Raw genomic sequence first — 12,895 nt, forward strand, 5'->3', positions numbered from 1 at the left:
AACTGCCTGCTAACTGTCGAATGCCTGCTAAAGCAGAACAAAACAAAACAATCAACGTTCTCTATAGGATTTAAACAATAGCCAGAGTCCTATAAAACAATATTCATAATGTACAGGAAGCAATTCACTATTGCTCAAAATATGGAAAATCTCAAACGTATCACAAGGAAAAAGAATCAAAAGATGTCAACCCTGGGGTGATACCGATATTTACCAGATAAAGATTGTAAAGAACAAGTTAGAACCCTCTAAGAATTAAGGGTGAACACTCTTGAGACAAGTGGGAAGTTTCAGCAGAGAAATGATGTTATACCGAAGAACCAAAGGATGCATGTGAACACACACACGTGAGTCCACGTAAGATGGAGGTGATGTAAGAACGGCGGATTGTATCAGTGTCAGTCTCCTGGTTGTGATATTATACTACGGTTTTGTACGGTGTCACCTTTGGGGGAAACTGGCCAAAGTGGACAAGAGATCTCCCGGTATCGTTTCTTTACAACTGCATGTGAATCTCTGGTTATCTCAGAAAATTCAAATAAAAGGAAAGAACCAAATGGATATTTTAGAACTGAAAAACATAACTGAAAATATGAAATTTGCTCTGTGGGTTGCCTTCACAAAATCTCCCTTGCCCACCCCTCCCTCCAGTTTCCGCTGTTGTGGTTCTGGCCCCCCACTCCTGGCCTCTGCTTCCAGTCTCTCCTCCTCTGCTTTCTTTCTTTCCTTCTGCACTTTGCTGTCGGGGGTCATGTTATTCACCTGTTACTGTTCATCCGAGTCCTGCTCCTCAAAGCCCATCAGAGGCTTGTTTCTTATTGAAGAGCTCCAGGTCCTTGGCCGGCACTGTCACCCTCTAAGATGTTACCATGACCTGTCTACCCTGTTTGCTTCTCCCACGTCCCCAGAGTGCACTTTATTCCAGCCAAGCTGCTCATCCTTCTCTGACCCTGTCTTTCTTTGTTTTTTCTGTTTGTCCATCTGTAATGCCTACCCTCAGTTTTTTCTGATTATACCTCCAGTATTCTCTGGAAGAAATCTGACCTATCAAGACCCACATCGGAACGTGATCCTGTTGATGCATTAATTTGTCTTTGTAGCCACAATTATTGTGTCCTCCTTCTGTGCTAGGGCTTATATCAGACACGCCCTCATATTTTAGTTGTTCATGTTCCTGTCTTTCTACCACACCAAACTGAAAAGATCTTCCTTTAAGGCTAGGACCGTGGGTGTGTGTGTGTGTGGGGGTGTGGGTGTGTGTGTGTGAGTGTGTGTGTGTGTGTGTGAGTGTGTGTGAGTGTGTGTGAGTGTGTGTGAGATGCTCAGAGTGCCAAACTGAAAAGATCTTCCTTTAAGGCTAGGACCGTGGGGTGTGTGTGTGTGTGTGTGTGTGTGTGTGTGTGTGTGTGTGTGTGTGTGTGTGATGCTCAGAGTGCCAAGCTCAGTTTTTCTGTAGAATTGAAATAGAAATCTTAGTAGAGTATTATTCACAAGCTCTTTCTTTTTCAAAATGAGTTTGTTTTTTTAATGGGAGTTGGGTGTGGTGAGATTCGGGGTAGTCATTTTCAGAATACCAGTGGCAGAGTACAGAGCTTCTTACTGTCTGACTCACACTTACATAAATAATTGTTCAAATGATTTCCAGAAAATTTTACCCCAAATTCACTATCTAAATAGACAATCTGCTACAGGGAATTTGCCTGCATACACCAGTGAAATCAATTGAGTTGTTTGCAGGTCGTAACTGGATGAGGTTTGCTTTACCTCATTTTACTAATGAGTGCATTAAGTATCAGACAGTTAGGGAGCTGTGTTTTAAATGCTTTCTATTATTTAGAATTTCTTAGTGGATTTTAAGGTTTAAGAAACACTTTAGTGATATTTGGAGAAACTGGGGTTTTCAGATGGACTGGGAATGCATTCTTTTCTTTCTTCTTTAAATAGTGAAATATTGGCCCCTGCTGTCTGAATTTATTAGCCAACAAGTTTTCAGAAGTGGATAAGATTTAGAAAATGAGGGATGGCTTTACTTTAACAGTGAATATACTTTTGTTTAATGTTAAACAAAATTCTTTCTTGCTGGACGTTTCGTTTCTGTGTTCCAGGATTAATGACATCAAAAAGAGACAGTGCTTCAGAATCAACACTTTCGTTGCCTCCTGGTGAAGACTTGAAAACTGGAACAGAGAAAGATGGTAATACAAATTATAACGTCTGTTATCAAAATTTAATTCACTGATGGAATTTTAAAATAGTACAGTGATATAGCTTACATGGGGGCTAAATTTTAAAATTTGTAAGGGAAAAATCATTACAGCAAAAATTTATCCTTGAAAATCCTCTATGCAAGCTCATAGTAAAGTATATATGTTTTTGTATAAAATCCTGTGTTATGATTCTTATGTACACTTAAATTAGAGAATTACTGGATTAGATTAAGAGAATAAAAGGAGATTCCATAGTGTAGATGGCTTGATAAAAGTAAAATTGCCTTTAGCTGTCAACTCGTTGGGTGAATAGGGCATGAATAGAAAACTCAAAAGTGTTCCCGCTTGCCTTCAGGTTAACTCAGAACAGTTTAATATTAAGTCAGTGTTACCTTGAAATGAATAATGTTTTTTAAAAATATAAGTAAGATGTGATTCTGTTAACTCATCTAAAATGAGAGGTGAGAGACAGTGGTTAGAATAGGTGGTTGGTCTAAGTTAATGACGAGACAACACTCTTCTGCATAATATTATCATCATGTAGTGTGGGTCCTTTGTATCCTTACAGTTGCTTGAGTTATAAAATCTTGTACATATGAACTGCAATATATTTGGATGAAATCAGGCATTTAATTCAACACTGGGGAATCCACAGCTGGGGAAGCTAAATGGAGAGTGTCAGAAGGTGCTAACCTGGAAAAGTGTCTCGTTGATTCACTTCTTATTTTCTGCCCTCCAACATATCCTTTTCTTTCACCCATTTTAGCGACCTTGCTTGGATCCATCAGCAGCTCCTCCTCTACGTCGTCTCTGGAACACAAGCAGGGCCACCCTAAGAAGCTGATTGCACGTGGCGGTAACAGGAAGACAGTGAGCAAAAGCCCTTCTGTCTCGTCTAGAGCCAGTGCTGGTATCTATGGCTTTTTCAACCAGGCTTTCTTGGTGTTTTTTATCTTGGTTTGTTTGTAAGTAGATTTGCTGTTTTTAAATGTGTAGAAGGAACCCTATACTTCAGTCAGATTGAACCACTTGCCCCCTCCCCTGTCTCCCGCAGCCCCCCACCTCCTTCCCATCCACCCGCCTACTCTGACCGCTGCCTTTCTCCTCGTGCACCTGCCCTTCTCCTTGTCTGTACTGACTTCTCTTCCTCCTGTTTCTAAGGCCTCCAGCCCCTTCTGTAAGGCTCGTAGAACTTTGTGATAGATCCTCAGATTCTTGGAAACTGTACGGTCTGTTACCTTTCTTCTCTCTTTTCTAATCTAAGCCTAATAGAATAATAACTCAGATGTCAAAACATGTTATACTTCCTATTTGGGGTACTATTAAAGGTGCTTTACATACTTTATTTCATTTAGTTCTCAAAATAAACCTGTGGGATAGGTACTGCTACGGCCATCCTCAATTTATGAATGAGGAGGCACAGGCGTTGGTGCACAGCTGCAGTTTCTAAGTGGCACACCTGGGCTCTCCTCGCAGGTCTGTCTGGGGCTTCCCTGCCGCTTTCAGAGTCCAACTCGGTCTCCAGTCCCTTCGCTGCCTCCTCCCGCTGCAGGGTCCCCGGGCCCCTCCTGGCCAGTGGGTAGAGAGCAGAACCACTGCCTCTCGGTACAAGTCCAGGCTCAGGCTGCTCATGCAGTTCTGGTGACCGCACCGTGTCATTGGCTCAAACAGAGCTTTATGCCAAGTTTCTTCCTTTTGCGTCTTGACATAGGACTTTACTTTTATTTTTATTTAATTTAATGTTAGAATTTTTGTCCCTCTGAATTTTATTTTTTATATCTTGCATGTTAGCTTTTCTACACACTTTTGTGTTAGCTTCTTATCTAAAAAATATGCTATCTCTGTTTTTAGCAAGGTCATTTAAAACCAGATAAGGGAGGTTGACAATGATAACCTGTTCTGATGTGGCTTTTTGACTTGCTGTGAATCCTGCATGGTCTCATTCAGTCCCCATTTCTTCAGTTATGTGTATGGATGTTTAAGACACATTTTCTTGTTGAAATCAACATACATAGAATTTATTGCCATTTACTTATTTACCCACATAGCAAATCTGTCCAGAAAGGAAATGAAGTCATTTTGGCATAACTTGTTTTTAATGAGCCTCATAATAATTACTAGATTCTTTTTCTGATACTTTTCATTCTTTTACTGAACCAATATTTTATTATAGAAAATGTTCATGATGGGATTTTTTTTTTCTCTTTAAGATATGTATTGTATGGGGAAAAAACAAACCAACCGTCAATATTAATATTGACAAAATAAGCTTAAAAGTTGGAACTCTTAAAGTGGAGAACTTATCAGTTTTGCCTGAACTGTACCTGGAATATTTATTGTCTGAATAGATTCCCCTTCCCCTTCAACCACTTTCTCTTTGATGCTGTGAGGGACAGAGGAGAGAAGTTGTGGTCATGTTGCAATTATGCTTGTCTGAATTTTGTTTACACTTCAAGGGCTCCCTCATTTGGAATTTGGGCTTTTGACATTGACTTCGTTTTAAAATTTATGTGCAGGTGTGGAATCTTTTTTACCCTTTATATGAAGTAGTTCTAGTGTGCTTACATATTTAACCTTTTTTTCTGTTTATAAATATGAAAGGTTTGTAGTCTTAAATAATACTAAAGGTGAAGAAAGTTGTCAATGAGAGTGAGAAAAGGGACCTTTTAAATGGGGAAGGAGAGAGAATGGGAGACGTGTGGCAGAAAGTCCCCGTTTGGAACCCCAGAGACATTTCCTTAAGACGTTTTTTCTGGAGTGAGTAGATACTCCACGCTCTCTGTAGACTTGCATGTGAGGGAGATGAGGCTTGCAGAGGGTGGACGTTAGCAGGAGTCAGAGTAAAGGAGGAGGAAGAGGAGCAGCAAGAAGGGATGGGGAGATGGGAGAGGTGGGGGAGGAAGTCTGTGAGCTCAGCACTGTTGTATCCCGATGTTGGACTTGCCGTCCTTGGTCCATGGCCTGCAGACAGCCTGGGACAGAATTGAGTGTTCTGGTCACAGGGTCTGGGTTTTAAGCCAGGTGTGCCACCTACTACCTGTGAACACTATGTCTTAGTTAATCCCGAGTTTTATCTTATCCTTGATTATAATGCTCATGAAAAGCACTTTGTAAACTGTGAAGTGCTGTGGAAATGTTGGCTATTATGAGGACCTGGGACTGTTTAGTTTATGCTTTATCCAAACCTTCCTTCCCCCTGGGTTTGTGTTCCCCATTTGTTGCCGTGTTCTTAGTGTCTCCCTGTTAACAGGGTGACTTATCCTCCATCCCACACCCTCAGGCAGGGTTCCCTAGGCCTTCCCAGAGGACAGCCTGTTCACAGACTGATGGGAGAAGCCTCAAGGACCCAGCTCTTCTTTGTTACAATTGAACAGTATTTCATTCTAGACAGTATTTCTCTAGGACTTCTGATGTTCAGTAGAAGGCTGTTGAGGGTTGAGGTCTGAATCAAGGTGAGAGGAAATGGTCTTGTTTCTAACAAGGACATCAATTTGGGATAATTAGATTCCTGTATAGCAGTTTCAGTTTCACACTGAACTACTCTGATTCTAGCATTTTACTAGAACAGGGCTTGGCGGGCTACAGCCCATGGGCCAAATCCAACCTACCACCTATTTTTGTAAAAAAAAAAAAAAAAAAAAAAAGTTTTATTGAAACACACTGCCCGTTTTGTCTCTGCTTTTGTGTGACAACAGCAGAGGGGAGCAGTTGTATTTACTGTGTAGCCTTTTACAGAAAAGGTGTGCCGACCTCTGTTCTAGTAGTGGGCGCCCCCAGGAAATCAGGGTAGAGTTGACACTTCACCAGGAATCATGTAAGTTCCCGTGACAGCAATTGTCTCAGGAAACCATTCAGATTTCTTCTGAGTAGCTTGACTTCACACGTGAGAAACACAGCCATAGATGATGTGTGTAAGGAATGGCAGCATATTGAAATCTCCAACTAACTAGACTGCTTAGAATACGTAAGTAATTTTTCAGCTAATGTGCTTTTTGAGTTTCCCTTTGTTTTTTTTTTTTTTTTCTCTTTTCCTTTCCAATCCCTTTCCCCTACCAACCCCTCAAACAGGTCTGAATTCCTCAGCAACATCTGTAGCAAATAATACGCGTTGTGAAGGAGAGCTCCGCCTTGGAGATAGGGTGTTGGTGGTAGGCCAGAGAATCGGTACCGTTAAGTTCTTTGGGACAACAAACTTTGCTCCAGGTAACTCATCTGTGTATTTTTTGTTCAACTTGCATTCTTTAGAATACAAAAGGCTTAAAATTTTATATATAAATAAAATGTACTTATATAGAGAATTCTTGATTAACAGTTCTTATGGATGGCAGCTGTGGCCCAGAAAATGCAAAACGTTGATTAAAATGCAGACCATTTTTTACTCAGGTTGACTTAGTCATGAATTTTTCTTGCCAATTATCTTTTAAATTGTCTAATGTTAAAATTAGTTGTTACTCTCCAAATTTACTCTCATTGATTGCCGAGTGTGCTAAATAACAGAGAAAACTTCAGGATTAGATTTGTGCTAAGGATAATCTTTGAAATGAGTAGGTAATGAGTTCACCACAGATAGCTTTTAACAGTGGCTTGGAGAGAAAAGCAAAGGGGTTCAAAGGAAAATGAAAAAGGTTTTGCGTATCTGTGGACCTTAAAAATGCACTTTTGTGCATTTATATGTTCATTCCAGTCTAGACTTAATATTGTGTTTCCAAAGTAAGGTTATCTTTCTTTTGCATTCTCAGTGATTGTAATTTCAAATAGAAGCCAGTTGAATAAAGCCACGTTTGTGTGTTTTAAATAGCAGTATGCTGTTTTGACACATGGTGGCATTACAGCATTTTAGGAAGAGGTTACCCAGAGCATTTTTCCCCCCAAGACAGAACCAAGGAAGACCGTCTATTATAAAGCCATTGAAACTTTCCTTAAAAGCTCGAGCTGGCAGTCACTTGAACATGACAGAGTTGAGGAGAGTTGTCCCCATGCCCATCCACATCTGCACCTTTCATGACACAAACAACCGGACGGAGCTTAAGCCCCCTGACCTTCTTCCACAGGCAGTGCCGTCCCTGCGGTGGGGTCAGTTGCAGGCTGATTTTTGTGTGTGTGTGTGTGTGTGTGTGTGTGTGTGTGTGTTTTTTAAAGTTTGTAGCTTTCTGTCAAGCACTCTGAAGGATCTGAGATTTTACCCTATTTGTGTGCTGACAAGTTAGATTGTCAGAGCCTCCTAGAAGCTGGCAGAAGATGGGAGGTTCCTGGGTCAGAGACAGGACCCCAGTGCTCTTGGCAACAGCAGTAGCCAAAGTGGCAGCATTTTCTCGTGTTTGTTTCCTGATCCCCAGTTTCTGGGGGTGAGCTTGCGAGGCCAGGTGACACCTGCATACCAGTGGTTTGCGTTGCAGGGGAGGAGCCCCGCACTTAGGGAATCTGAACCTTTATACTGGACAGTAAGTGTGCCTGTCTCTCGTGCTGGTGGAGACTCTGTCTCTGTCCTCCAAGGCTGTCCTCTTTACAGACGCCCGTGACAAGATGGTCGGTACCTCTGTCCATAGACATGCAGAAACATGGGGAGTTGTCTCTCAGCACAGTCCTGTTTCTTTAGGACCATTTATAATTCTAGTCCAACTAATTGATTGGAGATGGGCTATATGTTTTATAATTCATGTCTCTCTTAGAGCTCCAGGTAGTAATTGAGATTAATTAGAATGTTCTTGTAGGTTCTCAAATAAAAGCCTAGGAATCCCAAAGGTAGGTTATTTTTCCACAATCACCGTGTCTTTCGAGTTTCTTTTCTCTGGTTATATTAAACAAGTCTTGGATGATTTGATTCATTTAGATACAATTAATTATCTTAGGTTGACTTTTAATTTTTGAACTCCTAGCATAGAGCATTTAGAAATTTGGGAAGTAATAAGCAAATATAAAAGTTGGAAGGTTTTTGTTTAAGTCCTTCTCCCTTTTAGAAAGTAGTGTATATTTCTGTGGCATCAAAATTTGATTAGTCAGTTCCATAGAACAGTGGTAATATCTAAGCTATAGATTATAGGATGTAGACCTGACAGAGGGCATGTTTAGTGCCTTCAGCATCTTTATCAGGGCCACCTCTGAAAGCAGTCGCCGTTCAGATGGGAAAGAGATCCCCACCAGACGATATGTGGTCACTGCTGTTAGCACTTGCCATCATGTCTTCCTGCTGCATGCTGTGCTCCTTGAGGAGTTACATGGCAAACATGTAGCAGTGTTGTGGTTTATTAAAATGGAAAATGAAAAAATTATGTAGGAAAGCATCAAAGGCAGAAGGAAGTAAAACTTGGAAAGTTGTAACTGTGGCACTCAGAGAAATAACAGTGGCAACCAGAGTAACCTGGTTAACGACATTCAGAAACGGGATGACCTGTTTTCCGGGCGTCAGTGCTGCTGAACAGTAGGTCTGTGTACATCACTTAGTACTTGTGCACAGTAGGACTGTTTAGGTATAAAAAACAATCTCATGCATTACTTTAGTCTTTTCAACCCCACCTCCAATATTAGGAGTAGATTCCAGTGTTATCTTTTTGAACATAAGAGGAATAAAATTAAGAACTTCTAGATTGTCACTTTAGAAGTTATATAATTGACTCTTTGAACTGTTAATCTGAAGGAAACAAAATTTTTGTAATTTGTAAAAAGTTTTTTCAATAGGTTTCTCAATGTATATATATCCTTATTTTTTTATTTGATACTGCTTCTAAGAGACCAGATACAATTATTACTGCACTGTCTTTTTAAGTAAAAAAAGATTGGGGTAGGTATAGCTCAGTGGTAGAGCACATGCTTAGCATGCACAAGGTCCTGGGTTCAATCCCCAGTACCTCCATTAAAAATAAATAAATAAAAATCTAATTACCCCTCCACACACACACAAAAATGAATGGACTATTGGGTACTTTCAGCTGGTCAGGAGACACCCTCATCCAGAGCCATTACCCTAGGAGTATATGTCCATTTATCTAATATTTACCACACTAAAAGCAAACTCCCTCTTTAACTTCATGTCCTCTAGAAAAGGAAATCCTATTACTCCTCAGAGTGGGCTCTTTTAAATACTTGAAAGCCTTTTAGAAAATTCTTCCCATTAGCTAACCTAAATCTTTTCATTTACATTAAAAGTGATTTTTTTTTCATCCTGGGTGGGGCTAAAACAAAAGAAAAGTCATCATGAAGTCTAGTCATATTTTCCATATTATTTTTGTCTGTCTTTAATTATTTAAGAACTGTTTGTGGTATTCTGGTATTGGGAGAGCAAAATGAAAAGATTGCATGTTTATTTTATGGTTTATGCATCTCAGCATCATGCTACCCTGCTCTCACTTAGACCATATTACCAAGTGAAGGACTGTTTCTTATTATAGCTTTTAGATATATTTTGGTTATACACTGCTTGTATTATAGCGAGTCCTTGCCAAATTTGTGTTTGTGCATTTTATCTTTCTCGGTGTACAGCTCTACAATTATGCTTGTAAAATGGTTTTCTGGTTCATTTTTCAGATTTTCAAATTTTGTTTTGTAATTTTATCTTTTGAAACTTGATCATGATGATCTTCCATCATTCTGGTCATTTGTGAGAATGTTAAGCCATCTTGACTTTGGATTTGTGTAACATAACAGTTTTGGATAAAGTACAGATGCTTTTAAAATCTAATATTCTTGTTCTAGGATATTGGTACGGGATAGAGCTTGAGAAGCCCCATGGCAAGAACGATGGTTCAGTTGGAGGTGTGCAGTATTTTAGTTGTTCCCCAAGATATGGAATATTTGCTCCCCCATCCAGGGTACAGAGGTGAGAAAAATGAAGTTTATGTTTATTCACAAGAACTTTTTATAATGTGCAGTGGTTTAGAGTCCCAGATTTTGTGTTAAAGATGTGCACTGACTATAGCCCATGTCTTCTTTCAAGGGGTTAACCAACCACCTTCTTGAGAGGGCAGGTTCATGGAAAGCTAAATTTGTTTTGCTGAGGATTTGCAATTTTAAAAAACCTCCTTTATTCCTCATTTGCAAACCCTATGAGTATGTGTAGGCTATTAGAAGTGGCATTTGCAGCTAAGAACAGTGAGAGCAGCGAGCTTAATCTGTCATGCAAACAAAAGTAAAAATGCTCCCTGATTGCTTCAGTCACATCCTAACTACATTAAATTTCCTGCCAGCAGGCACCCCATTCATTCCTCTACAAACCTAATGGAACCAAAATGGCTTTTTCCTCTGATTTCTTTAGTTTTCAAAAATAGATAGGCAGATCTTTGGGGGAAGTGAAGCTTCAAGGATTTATATATAATATACCTCCTCGGTGTTTCTTCTTAAGATAGTGCACTTTTGTACTGGCTCGCTCTGGTTTTCAGAAAATAAGTTGAGCAGAGACAAGTCTTCGTGAAATTCCAGGGACCGTTATGTGAAACAACTTAAGGTGCTGAGAGAAGCTGGCTTGGTATGCTTTTCAGTGGATGGGAAGTGGGATACTGATATTTAAATAGGAAGTAACACGTATGGTATAATCACATTGGTGAGCCCAGATCTGTGATCACAGCCTGGGAGTCCCAGTTCACCCCCTTCCAGCTGGGCTGTGTGACTACCTCCTGGCAAATGTAACAGTTTTCATATCCGTTTTCTTTCTCACTCTTGTTTTTTAATTGAATAATTACATGTAACTTTTGTGTTCATTTCCTTCTGTGATGTACTTCATAATTCTTTTCTTATTATTGATGATTTTATAGCATTTAACATACAGTGTTTTGCAGTTTATAAACCATCTTCAATTAAATGTTGTCTCATTTGATCCTACTCAGTCTTTGGTCAGGTTGGCTGGAAAAGGGTAACTATAGGTGGTCCCTGACCTAGGATGGTTTGGCTTAGGATTTTTCGACTTTATGATGGTGCAAGAATGATGTGCGTACAGTAGAAACTGTACTTCGAATTTTGAATTTTGTTCTTTCCTCGAGCTAGCGGTGCCGAGAGCGATATTCTCTCGTGATCTGTTCAGCGGCGGCGAGCCTCCGCCCCCAGCCAGCCATGTGATCACGAGGGGGAACAGCCCCATACACTTAAACAGCCCTTCTGGACCCACTTGACCGTTCTGTTTTTCACTTTCAGGACACAGTATCCAATAGATTACACGAGGCCTTCAACCCTTTATGGTGAGATAGACTTTGTGTTAAATGATTTTGCCCAACTGTAGACTGATGTAAGTGTTCTGAGCACGTGTAAGGTAGGAAAGGCTGAGCGATGACGTTAGGTAAGTTAGGTGTATTACATGAATTTCAACTTAAGATGATTTTATCGGGATGTAACCCCATCGTAAGTGGAGGAGGATCTGTATTTACATTCCTTGAGCATTTAATAAGTGGTAGGCTCTGTACCGTGTACTTTCAATGCATATCTCATTAATCTCCCCCAGACCCAGTGGGGTGTAAGGTATTGTGAGCATTCCTATTTTGCAGGTAGAGAAAAGTTTCAAGAGATAACGGTAACTTAGGTAAAGTCATAGAGCTAGTGTAGGGGATGAAAAACTTATGCTCTGTCCTCTTAGATTCACTAGCTGGGCTTGGGGGTGTGTCTGTGAATTAAACTGATGACAGATAGATGAACAGGAGAAAAATCATACACATTTATTAAATTTTAATTTTACATGCATGGGCCATCACAGAAAGCAGTGAATACCCAAAGGAGTGGTGAGATTGGAGAGTTTATGGACCATCTTAATAGGGGAAAAGGAGGGAGAGAATGGCCACTTATGGGAGATGAAATGATGTTTAGGAAAGATCAGTAGGTCCTTAGGAAAATGGATGGGGATGTGATGGTTTGTGACACTGCCTCTCTGGGTGTGGTGTTAACTCCTTGTCTCCTCTCCTGTGATGAGAGCCCGTCTTCCTACTTGATGAAACCCCTGGTGAGGGGATTTATGACAATTGAGTTCTTTTTTTTCCGGGCGATCTGTTTTAGGCAGATAAGGGGAGTTCAGAGAAATCCTCTTTGTGCATTTGTTGATTCTCAAACGTCTTCAGCTCAAAATAATCCTTACTCCAGAGCGGCTTGTTTTGGACAGTGTATTTTGATCTTCCCCGCTAGTTTAATGGTGGAGCTGGACTCAGCCCAGGTTTGTTATTTTGTTGTTGTTTTTTCCCTAAGCCCTTGCTTTTAGACAGTTTGCTGTTTTTCCAGTAGTGATTTTATAAATGAAGAAAAAGAGCTAGTAGCTAATAGCACTCATATGCAGGCGCTGTTTTAAGTGCTTTGTGTGCGTTGTTGACTCCCCTGCCGCAGCCCTGTGTGTCAGGACCTGTAGTCATCTCTGTTTCACAGGTGGGGAAAGTAGGAAACAGAGAGGTTAAGTGAGTTGTGCAGCTGTGCACAGCGCTCAAGTGGGGATTTGAGCCCAGGCAGTCTGGTATCAGAATGTGTGCTCTTAACTATTACCCTATAATGATTAAAAGAGGCTCAGTGACTTTCTTCAGGACCTGTATCTTGTAAATGATTGATTTGGGAATAAAATCCATACTGAATCACCAGTCAGTCTTCTGGGTTCTCATATTACTTTGAACAAATCTTCATTAACACATTGCTGCAATCTCTTAGAAGTTTTATCTGTCTCCTAGTCATGAGGACTGGAATTCTCCATTTCATGTTTGATTACCCAAGGGACATAGTTTGGCACAGTAAAT

The 12,895-nt window shown here is 40.3% G+C and overlaps 1 protein-coding gene across 4 annotated transcripts in view; it reads left to right on the forward strand.

Annotated features, from left to right (window-relative positions):
- The window catches only part of CLIP4 (CAP-Gly domain containing linker protein family member 4), a 100,308-nt gene that overhangs the window by 68,751 nt on the left and 18,662 nt on the right, over positions 1 to 12,895 (forward strand). For all 4 annotated transcript variants that reach the window (XM_010948446.3, XM_010948444.3, XM_074341846.1 and 1 more), the window contains exons 10-13: positions 2,106 to 2,195; positions 2,974 to 3,117; positions 6,276 to 6,410; positions 9,897 to 10,020. In XM_010948446.3, coding sequence (XP_010946748.1) covers positions 2,106 to 2,195; positions 2,974 to 3,117; positions 6,276 to 6,410; positions 9,897 to 10,020 — 493 coding nt within the window. The remainder of the gene's footprint in view (positions 1 to 2,105; positions 2,196 to 2,973; positions 3,118 to 6,275; positions 6,411 to 9,896; positions 10,021 to 12,895) is intronic.

The sequence above is a fragment of the Camelus bactrianus genome, chromosome 15, assembly GCF_048773025.1.
Source record: "Camelus bactrianus isolate YW-2024 breed Bactrian camel chromosome 15, ASM4877302v1, whole genome shotgun sequence".
Taxonomy (NCBI): Eukaryota; Metazoa; Chordata; class Mammalia; order Artiodactyla; family Camelidae; genus Camelus; species Camelus bactrianus.